Source organism: Paroedura picta, chromosome 1 (assembly GCF_049243985.1).
Source record: "Paroedura picta isolate Pp20150507F chromosome 1, Ppicta_v3.0, whole genome shotgun sequence".
NCBI lineage: Eukaryota > Metazoa > Chordata > Lepidosauria > Squamata > Gekkonidae > Paroedura > Paroedura picta.
In genome coordinates this window covers 13,070,171-13,093,459 of record NC_135369.1, presented here as the reverse complement: position 1 = coordinate 13,093,459, position 23,289 = coordinate 13,070,171, and the positions used below count along the sequence as shown (strand labels likewise).

Genomic DNA, 23,289 nt, shown 5'->3' with positions numbered 1-23,289 from the left:
GATCTGGTCCCACAACGTATCTTGTGCTTCCTTTCAAATCTCCAGAGGAACTCATTTATCCACCAAAATTACTTGTAAGGCCCAGAACTGGTTCAAAGAAACACTCGATAAACCTCTTGGAAATCAAACCAGTCCTGTTTACTCCAAGGCACTTGGTAAAAGAGAAAAAAAAATAATCGATAAAAACAAAATAATAAATTGCAGCAGGAGACAAACTGGAGAACATCCCCCCCCCAGTGGAATGTCACCATGAAGTCCTCATTCCTAGCTGGGGGACACCCAACCATTTGACTTCCAGCCTGGGAAGAAACTGCTAAGGGTGGAGAAGAGAAACAGCAGAGAGACAACAGGCCGAAAGCAGTGGTGTGGGACCATTAATGCCCCAACTGGATGCACTGCTTTGGTGGCTGAAACGCAGGCCACAGAGAGGAGAGGCTAGAGACGCCATTTCCGAAGCCGCTGTCTCTCTGAGGTGGAGGGGAAGGAAATCCAGTTCCCTCAGACGCCTGGGCTCCGGCCTTGGCCCCGCCGTCCGCTAATGCACAGGATCCAGTCTAAGTGTTCATTGTGTCATTCTGGGCCTTCCGTTTTTGGAACCGACCCTCGGACTGAGGTGATGCGACTGATAAGGCACTGACGGTGACTGGGCATCTCATGGGCCTCGGTGGACGTGTGAGCAACTGCTGGTCTCCGGAGATCCGGGAGACCGTCCATAAGATCGGGGCCTCCTTCCCATTCTTGGGGGTCTTCACGTGGGGGTCTTCAGGCCTGCAGCAGCTTATAGGTCCTGTTGGGGTCCGGTGGGAAGTGCCAGAAAAGCCAGAAACGAGCGAGGCTGGTGACGATGCCTGGTACATTGGGGATCTGGTGGGGGGGAAAGGACAAGGGTGTGAGGTGGCATGGGGTGAAGGGCACGCCGGGGAAGGGGCGAAAGGAAATCTATGAATAGGACGTCAGGCGCCCCTTTTGTCCGGCTCGCCCTGCCAGGGGTGCTTTATTGGCTCCTCGTTAATTAATTAAAATCAATTGGTGCAGGGTTCGTCGGAGGCCGCGGGGGTAAGTGGGCACCGTCCCTCGCAGGCCGTGCCTCCTCTCCCCCCCCCCCCATACATACCCTTGCGCAGAGCAAGCAGGGGACTCACGGCAATATAGAGATCCTGAAGCAGAAGTCCGTAGAGCGTCCAGCTGGCCGAGGCCAGGAACGTCGTGACCGTCAGGGGGAAAGAGATGCACTGCGTCGACCGGGTCCTGACGATCTTGGCCTGAGAAGATGCCCAGAATCGGGGGGAAAGGCAGAGTTTATTCACCTCCACAATATCTGGAGGTGAAAACCCCTGCAAAGAGGCAGAGAAAAGGGAGAACGCAAGAACAGAGCTTGGGGGGAGGGGGTGTAATCTGGCCAGAAAGTGGCCCAAGAGTTGTCCGTGGCCTTAAACAAGGGGTATTCAAACTGCGGCCCTCCAGAGGTCCACGGACTACAATTCCCATGAGCCCCTGCCAGCATTTGCTGGCAGGGGCTCATGGGAATTGTAGTCCGTGGACCTCTGGAGGGCCGCAGTTTGATTACCCCTGCCTTAAATGAATGGGTTGTAAAATTTGAGAAGGCAGGAGTCACTGGAAAAGATAATGGGAGGGAACGTTTGAGTCCAGTGGCACCCAAGACAAGAGGGTGACCAAACTCTGACTCTCCAGATGTCCATGGACTGAGTCAACCAGCTGGCAGGGGCTTGTGGGAATTGTAGTCCGTGCATATCTGGAAGGGCCTGTGGGAATTGTAGCCGCAGTTTGTTTATTTATTTATTTAATTTCTTTTCCAATTTATCTACCGCCGCTCCCCAAATGGGCGGTTTACCTCCTAAAACATTAAATATACAATAAAACCCCAATAAAATCTTCCCAAATTTAGCAACAACATAGGCAGCAGTGGTCACATTCTCTTAACCCAATCTATCCCACCTTGTTCAGCCGGTGGCCGCGTTAGTGAATTGCCCTGCCTCTGCCCAAGACCAACAAAGTTTTATGAACTTTAGAAGACATGGTGTGCTCTCCTGTCCTGTCCAATTTCAGAAGCTGGTTACCATTTGGATGGGGGACCACCAAGGAGATCCAGGGACACTGCAATGAGGCAGCCAACGGAAACCGCCTCTGTCCGCCTACAACAGGGGTAGTCAAACTGTGGCCCTCCAGATGTCCATGGACTACAATTCCCATGAGCCCCCTGCCAGCATTCGCTGGCAGGGGGCTCCTGGGAATTGTAGTCCATGGACATCTGGAGGGCCGCACTTTGACTACCCCTGGCCTACAGCCTTGAAAAACCTACAGAATTGAGCGGAGACTCACTGCATGTCCTGGGTGGCGCCCAGCCCGATCCCATCAGATCTCAGAAGGAAATCAGGATGAGCCCTGCTCAGGTGGGCGACCACTGGAGAAGAATGCAGACATAGCTGTGGCAAGCTATTCTCTGAATGTCTTTCCTCAAAAAAGGCTGCCATGTAGAGGATGGAGCAGAGTTGTTCTCTCTTGCCCCGGAGGGACGGACCAGATCCAATGGGATGAAATTAATGCAAAAGAAATTCCATCTAAACATCCGGAAGAAGTTCCTGACAGTCAGAGCGGTTTCTCAGTGGAACAGGCTTCCTCGGGAGGTGGTGGGTTCTCCATCTTTGGAGAACAGAGGCTGGAGAGCCATCTGACGGAGAGGCTGATTCTGTGAAGGCTCAAGGGGCTGGCAGGTGACAGTGGATGAGCGAGAGGGTTGTGGGTGTCCTGCATAGTGCAGGGAGTTGGACTAGATGACCCAGGACCCTTCCAACTCTATGATTCTATGAAAACCCCATGGGGTCACCAGAAGGCTGCCACTTGAGAAAGGAACATTTTGCTCACAGGTAGAGGGATCCCTGAATGCCACTAAGGATTCTGGGAGCGCAGCCAGGAGCAGGCACCCAACAGGTGACATCGCTACCCCGTGTGAACTGGCGAACCCTAGAATACACCAGGGATCTCCAGAAGACACGTCCTGCACTCCTTGGAAGCGGCCCAGCGCCAATCCTCTCCCACTTTTGAAAAACTGCAACTTGCCAGGTCGGCCAATGGTGAGAGGTACATGGTGATGGTGAAGAGGCTGCAGAAGAGGCCCAGGCGGGCCAGGCGGGCGGAGACATCCGGGACGAGCAGGCTGAAGTAGCAGTAGCCGAGGAGAAGCACCGCCAGCAAGCCCATGGTCTTCAATAGTACAGCACGCTAAGCGGAGACGGGAGGGAAAGAGGGAGACGTGAATTTGGAAGCCACGGCAATCTTGAGACAGAGCCGGTGCAGTGGCTAAACTCCGGTTGTCACTGTGGTAACACTGAGTTTCCTAAGACTGAGGTAGGGGTTAGGGCAGCTGAGAAGACAGGACAGACCCCCCCCCCCAATACCACGACACAACCAAATCTCTCCCCTTTTATTTTTACACCCCCGGCCTACCCATCAAGCCCCCTGGGTGAAAGTAGCTAGTGCCAGCCAAGTCTGTTAAGGGAGGAGGGGAAAGGCCATGCTCCCCCCCTTTGGAGCTCCCAGGCCACAGACCCCTGGCTGGGAATCCCTGGGTTAGGGTGTCAGACTAGAGGCGTTTCCACACATCTTAACTGGATTTAACTGGATCTTAACTGATTCTATGATATAGGCTAGATGATATCAGGCAAAAAATTTTCACAGTCAGAGTAGTTCAGCAGTGGAATAGGCTGCCTAAGGAGGTAGTGAGCTCCCCCTCACTGGCAGTCTTCAAGCAAAGGTTGGATGCACACTTTTCTTGGATGCTTTAGGATGCTTAGGGCTGATCCTGCGTTGAGCAGGGGGTTGGACTAGATGGCCTGTGTGGCCCCTTCCAACTCTATGATTCTATGATTCTATGATCCTGCGTTGAGCAGGGGGTTGGACTAGATGGCCTGTGTGGCCCCTTCCAACTCTATGATTCTATGATCCTGCGTTGAGCAGGGGGTTGGACTAGATGGCCTGTATGGCCCCTTCCAACTCTATGATTCTATGATTCCATGATTTCCTGTGGGAAATTCACAGTGGGAAATGGCAAAACCACTTGCAAAGGATCGCTGAAGTGGATTGAAAACGCATGTCTTTAGCGTGTGCAAAAAGCATTCTAGGATTCAGATCCTCCCTTCCTGTGCCCTGATCTATATTTCCAAAAAAGCCCCTCTCTTTTTCAGTCCCCCATTTCACTTCTTCCGTTTCCAGCCCGAAGTTCCAGACTTCTCCCGGGAGACGCCAGGAGTGCCAGGGGAGGATCTGTGAAGCTTCAGTTTGAACCCCCACTCTGCCACAGAATCTTTCTGGGTGGAGCTTGGGCCAGCTCTCTGCCTAGCCTACCTCCCAGGATAGTTGTGAGCAGCACCAAATGGAGGAAGGGAGAATGACGTCAGCTGCTTTGGGGGAGAAAAACGGGATATAAATGAAATCAATATTCAAGCCATTTTTCACTGCCAGGCACCCCTGTGATGCCATTGCAACTACACCCTTCCCGGCCCCCACAGAGCATCTGGGTGTTTTTCCAAAGAGTTGCCTAGTACGCTGGAGAGGAGACGACTAAGAGGGGATCTGATAACCATCAAGTATTTAAAAGGCTGCCATGTAGAGGATGGGGCAGAGTTGTTCTCTCTTGCCCCAGAGGGACGGACCAGAACCAATGGGATGAAATTAATTCAAAAGAAATTCCGTCTAAACATCCGGAAGAAGTTCCTGACAGTTAGAGCGGTTCCTCGGTGGAACAGGCTTCCTCGGGAGGTGGTGGGTTCTCCATCTCTGGAGATTTTTAAACAGAGGCTGGAGAGCCATCTGACGTAGAGGCTGATTCTGTGAAGGCTCAAGGGGGTGGCAGGTTACAGTGGATGAGCGATAGGGTTGTGACTGTCCTGCATAGTGCAGGGGGTTGGACTAGATGACCCAGGAGGTCCCTTCCAATTCTATGATTCTATGATTCTAGGATTCTACCCCCTCAAAAAACCAACAGATGTGTCAATTTGTCGTAGCATGCTGACCAATTATGAAAAATGCAGGATGCAAAAGGAGATGGAAATCTGAGTCCTTGGTTCACTGCTGCACAGGCTGGTCTTTTCCTAGACAAAGACAGGCTCGTGTTCGAATCCCTGCTCTGCCCTGAAGCTTGCTGAGCGACCTTGGGCCGGTCATCCTGGCCTACCTTGCAGGGCTTTTGCGAGGATCAAAGTAGAAGAGACATTGCACTAAGCTGCTTGGAGGAAAGGCCAAGTGGAAAAGCAACTATTGATCTATTGATCAAGGAGTAAGGCTCCAGTGGAGGGTGGGAGGCCGTGAACTCTTGCTTTCATAGCATGCCTCTTTCCACGTTTCATACACCAATACAAAATGGGAGAGGGAGAGGGGAGGGGGAGAGGGAGAGAGAGAAAGAGAGAAAGAGGGAGGGAGGGAGGGAGAGAGAGGGAGGGAGGGAGAGAGAGGGGGGAGAGAGAGAGAAAGAGAGAGGGAGGGAGGGAGGGAGGGAGAGAGAAGGGGGAGAGAGAGAGAGAAAGACAGAAAGAGAGTGGGAGAGGGGAGGGGGAGAGGGGAGAGGGAGAGAGAGAAAGAGAGGGAGGGAGGGAGGGAGGGAGGGAGGGAGAGGGAGAGAGAGAGAGAGAGGGAGGGAGAGAGGGGGGGAGAGAGAGAGAGAAAGAGAGAGGGAGGGAGGGAGGGAGGGAGAGGGAGAGAGGGGGAGAGAGAGAGAGAAAGACAGAAAGAGAGAAAGGGAGAGGGAGAGAGAAAGAGAGAGGGAGGGAGAGGGAGAGGGGAGAGGGAGAGAGAGCGGTCCCCGCCTGAAGGGTGGAGGCAGTCTTGACAGGATTTTGGCTATCGCCGCACCTGTTGCAACTCATTCCTTCTGCCTGTCTGAGCAGGGAAACATCTATCTTTGCAGGCCTCCGTCCTGCCTCCCCATACAGGTGTGGGGCACATGTTCTCACAAGCGTCCCTGCAGATCTGACAGGTGCAGAAGAAAATGCACTTTCGGGGACCTCCCCTAAGCCCAACTGGTTTGCTCGGCCGGCAAAAGGAAATTATTCATTACGTTCTGCAGTTTGTTTTGACTTGATTTACACCCTTGGCCAGAGCAGCTTACGCGGTTCGCCACTCCTCCATCCTCTCCTCACAACGACTTTGTGAGGTAGGTCTGATGCTGGCCCGAGGTCCATCCAGCAAGATCCTGCAGCAGAGTGGGGATTCGAAGCAGGGTTTTCCAGATCCTTGCCTCACACTCTACCCCAGTCTTAGGAGACTTTTGGGTGGGTGGGCAGAAGGGCCTGTGTGTGAGTTTGGCTCTAGTGGCCCTTTCTGACATGCGCAGGGAAATGCCAATCGCCACTTTGGGTTTGGGAGGCAAATTTAGAATCATAGAATCATAGAATTGGAAGGGGCCACACAGGCCATCTAGTCCAACCCCCTGCTCAACACAGGATCATAGAATCATAGAGTTGGAAGGGGCCACACAGGCCATCTAGTCCAACCCCCTGCTCAACGCAGGATCAGCCCAAAGCATCCAAGAAAAGTGTGTATCTAACCTTTGCTTGAAGACTGCCAGTGAGAAGGAGCTCACCACCTCCTTAGGCAGCCTATTCCACTGCTGAACTACTCTGACTATGAAATTTTTTTCCTGATATCTAGCCTATATCGTTGTACTTGTAGTTTAAACCCATTACTGCGTGTCCTCTGCAGCCAACAAAAACAGCATCCTGCCCTCCTCCAAGTGACAATAATTTCTTCCAAGCCAGAGTGGCCAATGATTCTGGTTTGGAGGGGGGGGAGGTATCAACAGAGTCACAGCAGGTAGTTGTGAGTTTCCTGCATTCTGTAGGGGGTTGGACTAGATGACCCTGGAGACCCCTTCCAACTCTATGATTCTACGAATCTAAGTATTGTCTTAAGGAGAAGTCTGGAAATTCTGGCTGGAGAACTGAAGCTGTAAAAATCGGGGACTGAAAAACAGAGAGTGGAGAACTTCTGGAAATCTCTCTCTTTTTAATCCCCAGCTAAGGGAACTTGATGCCAATACCCAGGATGGAAACATCAAAACAAACAAAAGCAACCACAGTGTTGTTCCGTGTCACTATCTTGCCAAATCTAGCCCCTGCACAAAAACACAGTGACCTGCGAATAACCCACTGGTGCTAAGCAAGGGGGTGTGACTGAAACACTCTGGAATTTATCACCCGTGAAGCCACGGACAAGGCCGTTGTTGATTTAAGATACCAGCCCTCCTGTCAACAGCCTCTGAAACGTGGCCCTGACCGCGCCAACAGGAACTCACTCGAACTGCACACGGTACTTCTTCAGAATGCAAAATGGGGAAAGGGTCAAATGGGAAACAGCTCCCTGCAGGGAGAAAGCCAGGGAGAGAGGGTGACCAGGCAGTGCCTGGCAACTGTTGGGCGGGGAGGCATAATTGCGGAAGAAAAAAAAAACGAAAACAGACGTATACACAGGAAGTGACAGGTGGTGGCTCTAGGAATCACTGGAAACTCAATAAAAACCATAGAGGTTTCTGGTCATTCCTAGACCTTCCTTTTGTCACTTCCTGTATGAGTTTCTGGTAAGAAGAAACAGCCGCCTCATGTGCCTGATTTTTCTCCCACCATTGTTTATAGTGATGGTGGGAAACAGGACCTGGGGGGTGGGAGATGCTACACCCCCCACTGGGAGAAGAGTTATGGCTTTCTAAAAAGGGACAAAGGCGACCGGCTTTCAAAGGCCTAAAACAGGGGTAGTCAAACTGCGGCCCTCCAGATGTCCATGGACTACAATTCCCAGAAGCCCCTGCCAGCAAATGCTTCTGGGAATTGTAGTCCATGGACATCGGGAGGGCCGCAGTTTGACTACCCCTGGCCTAAAAGAACAGGGTGGAGAATAACTGGGGATCTCCAGAAACAACCCAAATAGCTTCCATCTGGAAACACAACTGCAATCATGACAGCAGAAACCTGCAAGAGAAACCAGAACCACTTGGAAATGAACATGGAGGCTCCTGGTTGCAACTGGTTTCTCAGCTGCTAAATATTAGGTCTGTAGGTATCGTTCGAAATGTATTTCCCCCAGTGCTTGCAGCCTCTTGTGCCTTAATGCAGAACGCATCTTTGTGTCTGATGTTGGGCTGATGCTTTGGGCTGATCCTGCGTTGAGCAGGGGGTTGGACTAGATGGCCTGTATGGCCCCTTCCAACTCTATGATTCTACGATTCTATGTATTCTGAGATCAGTTCAGAGGAAAATTTATCAGAGATAATGCTGGAGCAGGATTTAGGGAGAGCAAAAAGTATTCTCCAAGGCCTGGGGCGAGCAAAGGCTAAACCCCAATCTAAACCCCAATGGTGCTCACTACAGGAGGCCTCATCACATGCACTGCCAACACCTGGACCCCTCTATTGTCATGTTGTCAATTACAGCTGGGATTTTTATATTGGTTCCTGAGGAAATCACACTTCGGTCCACAGAAAAGCTGCCCCTCTTAATCTATTGGCAGGTCTGTTTACAAAAATTATTTGTAAAAATTGCAGGAGGTGAGCACCCTTAGAAGAGGCAGTATCCCCTTTTCATGGAGGGGGAATGCCTCTTTTAATAGTGTCTAACAGAGGAGGCATTTCCCATTCACACACAGAAGGGAATGCCTCTTCCAATATTACCTTAGATGCAGAGGAAAGGACAGGCAGTAATTTTCACAGTCAAGAGTAGCTCCCCCTCACTGGCAGTCTTCAAGCAAAGTTTGGATACACACTTTTCTTGGATGCTTTAGGATACTTTGGGCTGATCCTGCGTTGAGCAGGGGGTTGGACTAGATGGCCTGTATGGCCCCTTCCAACTCTATGATTCTATGCATTTTCCATTCTCTTGCACACAGGAGGGAATGCCTCTTCCAATATTAAGTTAGAGGATGCATTCCTAATTCTTTTTGCACACAGGAGGGAATGCCTCTGTTGACTGTAGAAAGGTGGCATTCTCCACTCTCTCACATACAGGAGGGAATGCCTCTTCCAATATTATCTTAGAGGAGGCATTCCTCTTACTCTTGCAGACAAGAGAGAATGCCTCTTCCAAGATGATGTTGACTGCAATGCATGGGTACATATCTAAGAACTACCTGGATTCGGCCACGTTCCCCACCTACCTTCTCCGGACTGAAATAGAAGTAGACAAGGATGTATAGAGTCTGGAGCGTCGCACCAATGGCATTGACAAGGATCAGAGTCCAATCGCCCTTCAGGAAGCCGTAGCTCAGCCAGCTGAGGTTGCTGATCGGGAAAGAGAAATGGATAGATCTTAGAGCCGCAGTTACAACACAGCAGCCAAACAGACAGTGTCAACCAGAGGTCCCCAACATGGTGCCCATCAACCTTTATTTATTTATTTATTTATTTATTTATTTATTTATTTATTTATCATACTTCTATACCGCCCTCCCCGGAGGCTCAGGGCGGTTTACATTATAACAGAAAACAATACATAAAACAGTCTGTAGAACATGTATAACTGATAACTAATAATTGTAACCAAATAACAACACAGTATAACAGTAAACAATATAGTAATACAAACAGGTCCAGGGCTTATTGATGGGATTCTGGGGGGGGGGGGAGCAGGGGCCATTGGTCGCTGATTGATTACGTCTGGTCTCGGCCAAATGCCTGGTGGAGGAGCTCCTTTTTGCAGGCCCTGCGGAACTGTTTAAGCTCCGTCAGGGCCCTGATCTCCTCTGGGAGCTCATTCCACCAGGTGGGGGCCAGAACAGAGAATGCTCTGGCCCTGGTCGAGACCAGGCGGACTTCTTTAGGGCCAGGGATCCTTAGCTGATTGGAGGCAGTAGAGCGTAGAGCTCTTTTGGGGGCATAGGCGGGGAGGCGGTCCCTCAGGTACACTGGGCCCTGACCGTGTATGGCCTTGAAGGTAATTACCAGGACCTTTAGTCTGATCCGGAATTCAACTGGTAACCATTGCAGCTGATGGAGAATAGGCCGGATATGGGACCTCCACGGTGTTGCTGTGAGGATCCTGGCTGCTGCATTTTGAACTATTTGTAGTTTCCGGGTCAGGGCTGAGGGCAGGCCTGCGTAGAGCGAGTTACAAAAGTCCAGTCTAGAGGTGACCGTCGCATGGATCACTGTGGCTAGGTGTTCCGGGGCCAGGTAGGGCGCTAGTAGTTTGGCTTGGCGGAGATGGTAGAATGCCAGCCGTGCTACCTTTGTGATCTGGGCCTCCATTGTGAGGGAGGCGTCCAGAATCACACCTAGGTTCCTGGCAGAGTGAGCCGTAGAGAGCTGCACACCATCCAGGGTGGGCAGGCGCGCTTCCTCGCATGGGCCCTTCCTACCTACCAAGTGCCTACCAAGTGTTTTAGAAAGTGGGCGGGGCCAGTTGGGGCTTTTGACTGGCTGCTTGAGATTTGATTCGCTGTGCAGATCTTTTTTCAAGGTTGCTTTGACAACCACTGCCATCAAACCTCAGGGATCTCCCCATGTGACTGAAGAAAAGTAGTGGCAGCCATTTTATGTCTGGCTCCACTTTCTGTGGCAGCCATTTCGGAGCAGCACCCATCATGCTGTGTCAGGCTCATGGAAATTGTAGTCCATGGACATCTGGAGAGCCCCAGTTTGGCCTCCCGTGCCCCAGAGACAATTTAATACCCAAAGAAAATGATTCCCATTAGCAGATTTTCACTCTTCCATATGTTGGTTGCAGCTTCAGAAGAATGCAGGTGATAGCATCAGGTGCAAAATACAAGTTTCATGGGGGCAGGTTTTAGCAACAAACTCAACAATATAAACACAATTTTAAGACATTAAAATCAGCACACAGTTCAGCAGAAAAGCAATCAACGACGTAGCATTATAATGAGAACCCTATAATAGCTCAAATGTTGGAAGGTTTACACTATCTGATCAATGGAGCTTTGAGCCGTGAAAGCTTATAGCCCCAAAATCTTGATGGGCAGTCACGTTTCTCTGTAGCAGTAGAAAAGAGGCAGAGTCTATTAGCACCTTAAGGACTGACTACATTTGTGGCAGGGGAGGAGCTTTTGTGAGTCACTGCTGACTTCTTCAGATATCTTCTGGACTGGAGAACTGAGCAGCGACTCACAAAAGCTCATGAGGCCTATGGTAGGTGATGCTTATGGAACTCCCAGGAGATAAACCAGAAACTGAATATTCAGTAGGTGGTGCAAGCAGGGGGGGGTGTCAACATCCTACATAGCACCTTACTGTGTATGGGGAGAAGCAAAGCTTTGCATGGAGAAGGTCCGTTTCCAGGTGAAAGTTTCAGGAGGTGGGTGATGTGAAAGGCCTCCAGCTGAAACCCTGGAGTGGGGCTCTGGCCCTGTTTCGTACAGAAGGTCCCAGGTTCAATCTCCAGCATCTCCAGTTAAAGGGGACCAGACAAGACCACTACCAGTCTGAGGACACGATGCTGACCATGATAGCCCAAGGGTCTCATTCAGTAGAAGGCTGCTTCATGTGCAAAACCACAATAAACTAGGGATAACAGAGAAAATAGGCCTGTTTCTTTGAGGCTACAGATCTGTGCCTATTTAAGGAGCCAGCCCTCATCTCACTGGGATTTACTTCAGAGTAGACACAAGCCTGGCTTAGGCTGCTAGCTGTTCTGACAGGTCATAGAAATGTATTTTCCTTGGCACAAAATTTCAGCTGTGCTTTGTGGAGGCCATACAGCCATACCTCTGGGGGGCCTTGTCGGATTTCCTTCCCCCAGCTTCCCAAAGTTGTGGGAGCTTCTCAGACTCCCAGAAGAAGGGAGGATACCACAGTCTGAGCTCTCAGCAAACTTCCTTCCAGGGCGCAAGAGGCGCATTGATGCACAATCGGTTCCTCTCCCTCCCACCAGTGGAACTGCCCCCCAAGTGAGGAAGAACCCCCTACTTGATGTCCGTAGTGAGGAAAGGCAAGAATTGGATATTCTCCACGCTATGGGTCACAAACATCTGTCGCAGGTCCGACCTGGAGGAGGGGAGAAATGGGCAGAGGAGTCACCCAGAGGTCATCAGGCTGGACCTCCCTGATTCTGCCCCCTCTTCAAACTGCAAAATGGGTTCTTTGCAACCAATTTGTCGCTCCAGCGTTTAGTTTGTTACTTTGATTTCTTCTCCACTGCAGCTAACAACATCGCGTAACCTTCTTGCAATTTTCTCCTCCCAACAACCCTGTGGGATTGGTTATGGAATTTCCAGGGGATCCCCAGACCCCAATGCCCCTCCAGGGTCACTGTCTCCAGGCCCGCATCCCGGATCTACCCAAGCACACCAGCATCACCTAGAGCAGGGGTAGTCAAACTGCGGCCCTCCAGATGTCCATGGACTACAATTCCCATGAGCCCCAGCCAGCAAATGCTGGCAGGGGCTCATGGGAATTGTAGTCCATGGACATCTGTAGGGCCGCAGTTTGACTACCCCTGATCTAGAGCTTCACGCCCAGCTTGGTTTATTGCCGAATGCTCACATCCGGGTGCAGCCTCACAATGGCACGCTTGGAGGCACGAACCTGTGGCTGTGCCCCATAAGCTCCAGCCCACTCCCAGCCCTCACCGCCCTGCGCGGTGCACCCCCGGCCCTGCCCCATAGATCTGTGCTGCCAGGGGACCTCTGCAGAGCCCCCGATTGCACGGGAGGCTCTGCCCCACAGATCCGCGCCTGGGGCGACGATGCACCCAATTTCTCGGCGAATGCACCCAATTTCCCCGCTCGCACCCCGGGGCGCGCTCGGCCCCGCGGACCCCGCCCCTCCGCGGCCGGTGGGGCCAGCGCTCCGCCCCGTGGCCCGGCTCGCTCGGCCCCCTTCCCGCGTGCGCTCACAGGCCCGTCCCGAACATGCCGAGCGTGAACGCCAGGCAGGCCGCCGACAGCAGCTGCAGCACCGCCGGACCCATGGCGCCAGCCAGCCGCCCCGCCAGCCGGACCCGGGAAGCCGCCGGCCGCCCCCCCCCCCCGGCGCCGCCCCCAGCGCCGCCCGCGGAAGCAGCGAGGGAAGCAGCAGCCTGGTCCGCCTACGCCGCCGGCGAGGGCAACACGCGGGGCGGGATGGAAGGAGGCGCGGCTGCAAGGCGCGGGCGGGCAGGAGGGAAGGCGGCTCGGCCCCTTCTGCTGCTGGGGGGGGGGGGGAGAGTCGCTTTGATTGGCAGGTTAAAAGGGCTTGCGAGGAACATCAGGAGAGCCCTGCTGGGTAGGACCAGGGAGGGTCCCTCCAGCCCAGCCGCCTGCCTCACCCAGGGGCCAGCCAGTCCCTCTGCAGGGCCAGCCACAGGGCAGGGAGGCCGAGGCCTTCCCCTCATAAGGACACAGGAGAGCCCTGCTGGGTCAGACCAGGGAGGGCCCCTCCAGTCCAGCCTCCTGCCTCACCCAGGGGCCAGCCAGTCCCTCTGCAGGGCCAGCAACAGGGCAGGGAGGCCGAGGCCTTCCCCTCATAAGGACACAGGAGAGCCCTGCTGGGTCAGACCAGGGAGGGTCCCTCCAGTCCAGCCTCCTGCCTCACCCAGGGGCCAGCCAGTCCCTCTGCAGGGCCAGCCACAGGGCAGGGAGGCCGAGGCCTTCCCCTCATAAGGACACAGGAGAGCCCTGCTGGGTCAGACCAGGGAGGGCCCCTCCAGTCCAGCCTCCTGCCTCACACAGGGGCCAGCCAGTCCCTCTGCAGGGCCAGCAACAGGGCAGGGAGGCCGAGGCCTTCCCCTCATAAGGACACAGGAGAGCCCTGCTGGGTCAGACCAGGGAGGGCCCCTCCAGTCCAGCCTCCTGCCTCACCCAGGGGCCAGCCAGTCCCTCTGCAGGGCCAGCAACAGGGCAGGGAGGCCGAGGCCTTCCCCTCATAAGGACACAGGAGAGCCCTGCTGGGTCAGACCAGGGAGGGTCCCTCCAGTCCAGCCTCCTGCCTCACACAGGGGCCAGCCAGTCCCTCTGCAGGGCCAGCAACAGGGCAGGGAGGCCGAGGCCTTCCCCTCATAAGGACACAGGAGAGCCCTGCTGGGTCAGGCCAGGGAGGGTCCCTCCAGTCCAGCCTCCTGCCTCACACAGGGGCCAGCCAGTCCCTCTGCAGGGCCAGCAACAGGGCAGGGAGGCCGAGGCCTTCCCCTCAAAAGGACACAGGAGAGCCCTGCTGGGTCACACCAGGGAGGGTCCCTCCAGTCCAGCCTCCTGCCTCACACAGGGGCCAGCCAGTCCCTCTGCAGGGCCAGCAACAGGGCAGGGAGGCCGAGGCCTTCCCCTCATAAGGACACAGGAGAGCCCTGCTGGGTCAGACCAGGGAGGGTCCCTCCAGTCCAGCCTCCTGCCTCACCCAGGGGCCAGCCAGTCCCTCTGCAGGGCCAGCAACAGGGCAGGGAGGCCGAGGCCTTCCCCTCATAAGGACACAGGAGAGCCCTGCTGGGTCAGACCAGGGAGGGTCCCTCCAGTCCAGCCTCCTGCCTCACCCAGGGGCCAGCCAGTCCCTCTGCAGGGCCAGCAACAGGGCAGGGAGGGTCCCTCCAGTCCAGCCTCCTGCCTCACCCAGGGGCCAGCCAGTATATATCAATTTCAGCCTAAGTACAATTTGCCAGGCGCCCCCAGATGTCCCTCCCAAACTGGGACAATCTGGTCACCTTACTTTTAAGTAGTATAGAAGAGGGGTGGCCCTTTGGAGCCAGCATTCAAAAAGACATTCTTTTCCATCTGTAGGGAACACGCCTTTTTCTAGGATACTATCAGAAAAAGTATCCCTTCTCATTGTAAGGTGGTAAAGAGGGGAATGCTTCTGAAGTCATATCTGAAGAGGCATTCCCTCATACAAGAGTGAAGGGGGAATGCCCCCTTGGAGATGTCATTAGAAGGGGTATTATTTCCCATGCGTAAGGAGCAAAACTCTTAAAATGGCTTGAGAAAAAGCATCCCCATAGTGAAAGCAGAAAGGGAAATGTACTCAGTAAATGGGGAATGCCCCTTTTATCTGAAGAGGCATTCCCTCTAATGTGAGAGTAAAGAATGTCCCCTTGGAGATGGCATTTTATTTGGCTGCAGGGAGCAGGGGAATGAAGTTTTTTTTTTCCTGATGTTTAATATTTTGAAGCCCAAGAGGGAAGGCTGGATACAAAGGTTTTAATTACTTAAATACATAAATAAGCATGCTCCTTTCTTCAAGGGCGGGAAGGAGGAACACCTCTTTGAAGGTGTATTGGAAGAGTTTCCAAAGACAGGGAGGAGTATTAATCCCATCCCATAATAAATAAAATAACAAAACAGAGGCATATTGGCCAGCGTGAGAATCCCCTTGTTAATTTTGTTAAATATTTATGTAAACTTTCCATCCAGTCAGGGTCCCCACAGCTGCGAGCAGAAAACATTAAAACCCTTGAACAATTAAAAGAACGTTTAAAATGATAAAGTAATACGATAAAAAACACAGATAAAGGAACAACACCAGAAGAGGCATTCCCTCTCAAAATGAGGAATGTTTCTTCTGATATGATGTCTGCCACCTATACATCCTGCAGCTATTTCACCTGTGAAAAGGCCATGCTTTGTAACATCTCTCAAGGAACCACTGGCTTTGCTTCACCCTTTATTCCCCTGAAAAGCCCCACCACTTGATAGGCACTGTGTTTGTTTCTTCTGGTAGAGTCCCGCCCTGTGTTGATTTCCCAGCCAAAATGTGTTTGTTTTGTGGGTTACACTTGGCAAGCGTCATTCTGCTGCAGTGCATATTGCCAACAGTTTAAAAGGCCGTTCCTGCAGCTGCAGGGTGTTTAAAAAGTCTGCTTGCTGCATTGCGCATTGGTGCTCATGCGCGTGCATTGACCTGCGGGTAGGTCAGAGATGGTAAGCAACCATTACCACACTCAGAGATTGACCTTTTGACCTTGTGAAGGGTCTTTCTCCTCTGGGGGTCAAGGGCATCTTCTGGGCCATTACAACCAATCCATCAAGGGGGCAGGACTTGGTCAAAAAATTCTTTCTCCTTTTGTCATCAGGTGGGAGTCTCCCTAGAGTCAGTTCATTTCCTGCCTTTTCCCAGGGAGTTCACGGAGCAGGCAGCGTTGCAGACCTGATTTTTGAATCCGTCATATTTGTGGTGTGATTGTGTTTGTTTGGTGTCTGGTCACATTTGTAGAGTGTGTGGCTGTTGTGTCTGAACAAGGCCCTCCCCCCCCACCCCCATCATGAACAGACAAAATAGGATTAGTGGTTTACCAAGAAGCAGAAATTGAGGAGAACTCTGAATAAGAGAACCACAGGAGCATGCGTCCTCCTCCTGTCTGCACTTTGAGCAAGAGTCCAGTAGCACCTTAAACAGTAACAAAATTTGTGGCAAGGTAAGAGCTTTTGTGAGTTACTGCTCACTTCAGAGAGCCAGTTTGGTGTAGTGGTTGGGAGTGTGGACTTCTAATCTGGCGAGCTGGGTTTGATTCCCCGCTCCCCCACATGCAAGGACCTTGGGCTCTCCACAGCACTGATAAAGCTGTTCTGACCGAACAGTGATATCAGGGCTCTCTCAGCTTCACCCACCTCACAGGGTGTCTGTTGTGGGGAGAGGAAGGGAAGGTGACTGTCAGCCGCTTTGAGACTCCTTCGGGTAGACGAAAGCATCATATGAGAACCAACTTGTCTTCTTCTTCTTCAGTAATCTCAGGGCTCTCCCAACCTCACCCACCTCACAGGGTGTCTGTTGTGGGGAGAGGAAAGGGAAGGTGGTTGTAAGCCGCTTTGAGACTCCTTCGGGTAGAGAAAAGCGGCATATAAGAACCAACTCTTCTTCTTCAGTAATCTCAGGGCTCACTCAGCCTCCCCTCCCTCACAGGGTGTCTGTTGTGGGGAGAGGAAAGGGAAGGCGACTGTAAGCCACTTTGAGACTCCTTCGGGTAGAGGAAAGCAGCATATAATAACCAACTTGTCTTCTTCTTCAGTAATCTCAGGGCTCTCTCAGCCTCACCCACCTCACAGGGTGTCTGTTGTGGGGAGAGGAAAGGGAAGGCGACTGTAAGCCGCTCTGAGACTCCTTCAAGTAGAGAAAAGCGGCATAGAACAACCAACTCTTCTTCATATCTGCCACAAATTTCATTAGTCTTCAAGGTGTCACAGGACTCCTGCTCTTATCTGCTGCTACAGGCAGACCAACAGGGCTCCCCATCTCAGTCTGTCGGCATAAGGACTCAGATTAACAAACACGTTTTTCAAAAAGCGAGTGTTGCCCAATTAAACAGGGTTGGCTGTTCATCGAGATTTCAATTGATTCGTCGAACCTGTTCATCCGCGAGTGGAGGCCCAAGCAAAGAGAAGGGAAAAGGAGACCCTGTGAAATAATCACTGATAATGAACAAACAAAAGAAAGCAAATTAGCAACGATTAATGCCTATTTACCAAACAGTTGAATCCAAACAATCGTATGCTTGTAACAAAAGGGAGGATGGAATGAAATGTAATTAGTGTGACGGCAGCCGAAACAAAATATGACAATGTCCCAGGAATATTCAGAGATGCGATTCATGAGATACAAACCAGGTTTAATCTCTCATTTGTTTTCAAGGCTCAGAGGTTCACCGCTGCAACATGTGCTTTAAGAATTGACAAATCCAGCCCCTGAGCGAAGGCAGAGGGCATTTCCGTTCTCACCCAAAACGACGTTGAGCCACTGAGGCCCTGTGATCCTCCCCTCCTTTCCGCCAGGTAGCCCAGAGTAAGGTGAGTTCGTTCCCCTCTCAATTTGGCCTCACGACCACCCTGGGAGGTAGACTGTATGAGAGAGGAGGAGTTTCATGGCTTGAGAAGATTCGAAACGGAGTCCTCCTGTCCTGATCAGACATTCGAACTGCTCTTCCGTGCCGTCTCTGCCTTAAAAAGCAGCCCCCGGCCTCCCCTTGAAATGAATTGGGGCTGAAATGCAAGAGAAGGAGAGAGTTAACCCGTCATATCACCACCATCCCTCTCCCCACCACCCGGAATTAGTATATAGCCAGTGTAGCATACAGATCACAGTTTTGAACTAGAATCTGGGAGATTCAGGTTCAGTTCTCCACTTGGCCATAGTGGTTTGCTTTGCCTTGGACTGGTCACATACTCAGAACCCTGTTGGATCTGGCCAATGGTCCAGCCAATCCAATTTAGAGTAGCCATCCCCCAGAGGCCATCATGAGGTCCTCCACAGCAGGGTCCAGAACTTCAAAAGCCTCCCACTCTTGCCGCCATAAGAGAAGCCATGTTGGATCAAGCCAATGACCCATCCAGTCCAACACTCTGTGTCCCACAGTGGCCAAAATCCAGGGGCCATCAGGAGGTCCAGTTCAAGACACAGTCATCAAACCCCAGGTGCCATTGAGAGGTCCCTCGGTGGGACCAGAACTCCAGAAACCCTCCCACTCTTTTCCCCTCGAACATAAGAGAACATCAGACAAGCCATGTTGGATCAGGCCAATGGCCCATCCAGGCCATCACTCTATGCCTCTCAGTGGCCAAACCCCAGGTCTCTGCTCCTGAGAAACCTCCTGGCTGGTCCCCGTGTTTGGTTTAGAGGCCTAATTGGCGGCCATCCTGTAGGATTCTGCTTCCTCCATTACATCTCTACAAGTTAAATCACATAATGGGCACATGTGGTGTCCATTATGCATACTCATGAGCCCCGAAGCTAGATTCACACATGCAGGATGAGGTCATAGGATTCTGAGGTGGTGGAATGCATTGTTCTACCGCTGTTGGAGGATCACATCTCAGAATTGCTCCCCACTGCAAAAGGAGCAGTGTTGCTAGAGACGGTAGGTAGGCCCCTCCTCCCCGATGTGCTGGGGAGGAGCTGTGGCTCAATGGTCTAGCATGTGCCCTCGCATGCCGAAGGTCCCAGGTTCAATCCCTGGCATCTCCGGCTAAAAGATGAAGTGATCGGTAGTGCCCTGACCAGGATAGCTCAGGCTAGCCCAACCTCATTAGGACTTGGAAACTAAGCAGTGTCAGCCCTGGGTAGTATTTGGATGGGAAGGAAGCCCAGGGTTGTGAGACGGAGGCAGGCATCAGCAAACCACCTCTGCACGTCGTTTCCCTTGACAAACCCCACCAGGGGGCACTGCGTAGAGCAGGAGGTTGGACTAGATGGCCTGAATGGCCCCTTCCAACTCTATGATTCTGTGATTCTCTAAGTCATCTGTGACTTGACAACATGGCCCCCTCCCAATCCATGATGCTGTGGACATCTGGACAGGCACAGTTTGGCCACCCCTACTGTAAGCCCCCTATCAGAGACTCCCAGAGATCTGCTGCCTGTATAATACAATATTGCAGGGGTAGTCAAACTGCAGCCCTCCAGATGTCCACGGACTACAATTCCCACAAACCAGATTGACTCCAATAAAGACTCCACGTCCCCCGAACTGCAAGGCCAGAGCAAGGCTGTTAACAAGACGGCGTTTTAGAGGTTAATTCGTAGGGTGGGCCGTAAGTGGGAAGCAACTAGACAGCATTTAACACACACATGCACCCCACTTTCTTCCTAAGCATGGGGGAGGGCAGAGGGAAAGGATTTTGTGTACACCACGGATGAGACTGCCAGTTAAAGAAACGGGAGTTGGGAGTTTCGTTTTTCACCAAATATATAATTACCTCGGGAAACTTTGGGCTATGGGGTTACATAGAGGGTAAAACCATAACTAGTGTTTTGTAAAAAAGGGAGGGAGGAAAAGGACTGGGGAAAGTGAGGCACCCACGAACCTCGCCCGCTGAGAACTGGGGAAATTCTGGAGAGAGGCATTTTTAAGGCCGTGTTTAAGCCGGCAGCGTCAAGACTCTCGGGCTGTTCTCTTTGAAAGCTCTCCTGGGTCTGTTCGTCGTGACGGGGAATCAAAACTAATCCGTCTGCGGCTTGTCCGGCAATCCGCGTTCATAACTTTGATTTGGCTGAAGTGGTACTTGATGCGTGGCTAGGGATGGGGAGAAGGACTCTCGGTCTTTCAGGATGACTGGGCCGTTCACCTGAGGCCCCTGCCAGGAGGGCCTTCCAATGTTTCCTTGTGACAAGAAAAGTGCTGCTTTTAGTGAGAGGGGCCTGCAATAGCTGGTCTTCTTTCCAAAGCTACGTCAGAGATCCATCCCTGTTCCCCTCTTAAAGTATTGGATGACACTTGGGGAAAGCCGGTTCTTATACTCTGCTTCTTACTACCCAAAGCAGTCTCGAAGCAGCTGGCAACCACTTTCCCTTCCTTTCCCCACAACAGACACCCTGTGAGGTGGATCAGGCGGAGAAAGCTCGGACTGTCCCAAGGTCACCCAGCTGGCTGCAGGTGGAGGAGTGGGGAATCAAGCCTAGTTCTCCAGATCAGAGGCCGCTGCTCTTAGCCCCCACACTAAGCTGGCTCTCAGCCTCTTGTGCCACAGCCTTCTATGCGTTCCCAATTCACCGTCACTGATGGCCAAAATGTATATGATTGCTTCAAGATTCTTTTTGTGCTGTGTTTCACCGACACGTTGCGGGAATCAGAGTTCCATCGGGATTTACTGTGGGATAGGTTCTGTTAAAAAAGAAAATGTACAGGAGCATGCGCACGCATCTGGAGACCGCACATGGAGTCGCAATTCAGTCATGTGAATGAACATGTCAGGATTGCTTTTCTTTCTTTCTTTCTTTCTTTCTTTCTTTCTTTCTTTCTTTCTTTCTTTCTTTCTTTCTTTTTCTTTCTCTCTCTCTCTCTCTTTCTCTCTCTGTCTCCCCCTCCCTCCCTCCCTCCTTCCAGTAGTTCAGCAGTGGAATAGGCTGCCTAAGGAGGTGGTGAGCTCCCCCTCACTGGCAGTCTTCTAGCAAAGGTTGGAGACACACTTTTCTTGGATGCTTTAGGATGCTTTGGGCTGATCCTGCGTTGAGCAGGGGGTTGGACTAGATGGCCTGTATGGCCCCTTCCAACTCTATGATTCTATGATTCCTTCCTTTTCTCCGTCCCTCCTTCCCTCCTTCCCTCCTTCCCTCCTTCCTTCCTTCCTTCCTTCCTTCCTTCCTTCCTTCCTTCCTTCCTTCCTTCCTTCCTTCCTTCCTTCCTTCCTTCCTTCCTTCCTTCCTTCCTTCCTTCCTTCATTCATTCATTCATTCATTCATTCATTCGACTAGCAGATCAGTGCTATCACATGGATTGGTGCAGAAGAAAGATGCCAAAGGAGGAGTAAAGGAATGCAGCGGAGAAGAACGTACCATTAAGTTGCCACTGACTCCCAGCAGCCCCTTCCATGGGTGGTTTCAGTGTAGAATGAGTGAGGGTGGTTTGTCCTTGCTTTCCTCCACATTGAAATCTCCATCTTGTTCGGTGCAGCCCTTACCCCAGACAGAGTATTTCCATCTATTCCTTGTGGCTCAGAGTCATGCATGGACCTCTGCTCCCACTTACCACTGGCTTAGAGATTTCTGGAGGGGGATTTTGGGGAGGCCGAGGCGGAATTTCCAGACAGCATAGCCTGCCCTCCAATTCCTCACGGGCCCCTTGCTTCAGCCGAACATCTCTTGCATCGATGAACGTCCCTTTTATTTCCACAGAACGGTTCCACAGACCAATTAATTTGTTAATAGATGAAACAAATAAAGCGAAGTCCCTCGACAGTGAGGGAAAACAGAAAGGGGGTGCAGTTTTTCCGCCCAGTCCTTTCCTAACAGACAGAGAGTGTGATTGAAAGGGAGGGGGAGGTGGTCCTCCGCCCCCCCCTAATTTCTCACATTCCTGGATTACTTTATGCTGAAGCATCTCCTAATGGGCCCTTTTATAGACAGGATGCCAAACTGGAATGGCCAGGGATGCTTCCAGCCGAGAAGTGACTCCCCCGGGGTGACTAGGTACACTATTAATAACAAGATAAGCCATGTGACACTCATGGCTAGTGTGGTTTTGTCTCAGATAAGTTACTTGTTCCTCTGCACCTCAGTTTCTCCCTGGGAAAACGGGAATCAGCACATACAGCAGGGGTAGCCTAATCGTGGCTGTCCAGATGTCCATGGACTACAATTCCCATGAGCCCCTGCCATCTGGCAGGGGCTCATGGGAATTGTAGTCCATGGACATCTGGGCAGCCACAGTTAGGCCACGCCTGACATACAGGATCGTGGAAAGCATCCACAGGAAAGCACAATCATGTAGCAACAAATTTATGGCAACCACTGAAATCTTTCCTGGCACTTGCCCAAATTTTTCCAGAAAGTGAATGGAGACAACATGGAGTCCACCAAATATATTTAGAACATGGACGGGGCGAGGTGGGTCTTTTCCGCTGTGAGGCTTTTGATTGGTTGCTGGAGATATGATTGGCTGTGCATATTTTTAAAAATGCTGCATTGGCCTTCGCTGTATGAATTAAAGTGAGATGTGGCGGCCATTTTGTGGATGCCCCCCCCTCCTGCAGCAGCCATTTTGTAACCACCGCTTGGTGGCTGTGCCCGCCACACTGTGAAACTTCCAAATGTGCCCACAGACTCAAAAAGGTTGCAAACTGGTGTTGCTAGTGAGATGTGCTGACATTGTCCAGAAGGGACCTTGGCATAGTGACGATGTCACGGGGAGATGCTCTGGCTTTTGGGAAAAAACTCTATGGTAGAATTTGCTTCAAACCTTAGAATTTTGCCCCCAAACCAGTGTCATGCGTTCCAAAATGCTGACTTCACTTTCGGGTGACGCTGGCACATTGCATTAAAATGTGGCATTCTTCCGGTTTAGGGGGAGGTGTTTGGGGGGGGGCAAGGTACGTCTGGAAAATGGGGAAACCCCATCTGGACAAATTGACCTGGTAACGGTACAAGAGGGAAACAACTTAAGCGTATTCCTCCAGGGAAACCACCATGTACTGCTTCTGGGAAGCCACAAAGGCTAATAATTACTGGGCAAAACCCCCTGAGGATCTGTTTAATCCCCTTTTAAAGCTGATAGGCGTCAGTATATCTACTGGCAGTGAATCCCACGAATGCATTGTGTGTGTTGTGCAAAGATCAGCTTGCCTGGAGAAAATGGTTGCTTTGGAAGATGGGCTGAGTGGTATTCTACCCCACTGAAGCCAACTTAGGCTGACCAGATTGTCCCACTTTTGGAGGGACATCTGGGGGCACCTGGCAAATTGTACTTATATTGAAAGTAAAATATATATATTACAATGCTATTTTTGTGTTCTATGCATTCTATGAACATTTTTGTTGCTCCATATAGACCAAATTTTAACCAGGACCCCCCCCCCCCCCGGTCAATGGTGTCCCGCTTTACCAATATTAAAATCTGGTCACCTTAAGCCAGCTTTGTGTAGTGGTTAGGAGTCTGGGGAGCCGGGTTT

At 51.8% G+C, this 23,289-nt stretch overlaps 1 protein-coding gene across 2 annotated transcripts; it reads right to left on the bottom strand.

Moving 5' to 3' along the window:
• Positions 1-116: 116 nt before the first annotated feature.
• Positions 117-13,002, bottom strand: SLC50A1 (solute carrier family 50 member 1). 2 transcript variants are annotated; one of them, XM_077322199.1, is made up of 6 exons: positions 12,850-13,002; positions 11,921-11,998; positions 9,157-9,280; positions 3,079-3,240; positions 1,143-1,262; positions 117-864 (listed from the first exon to the last, which is right to left on the bottom strand). In XM_077322199.1, exons 1-6 carry the CDS (start codon positions 12,921-12,923, stop codon positions 763-765), a joined length of 660 nt encoding a protein of 219 aa, XP_077178314.1. In that variant the 5' UTR covers positions 12,924-13,002; the 3' UTR covers positions 117-762. The 2 variants fall into 2 exon arrangements, with proteins under 2 accessions (XP_077178314.1, XP_077178323.1); XM_077322208.1 differs by having other exon boundaries at positions 12,869-12,988.
• Between the last annotated feature and the right edge of the window lie 10,287 nt (positions 13,003-23,289).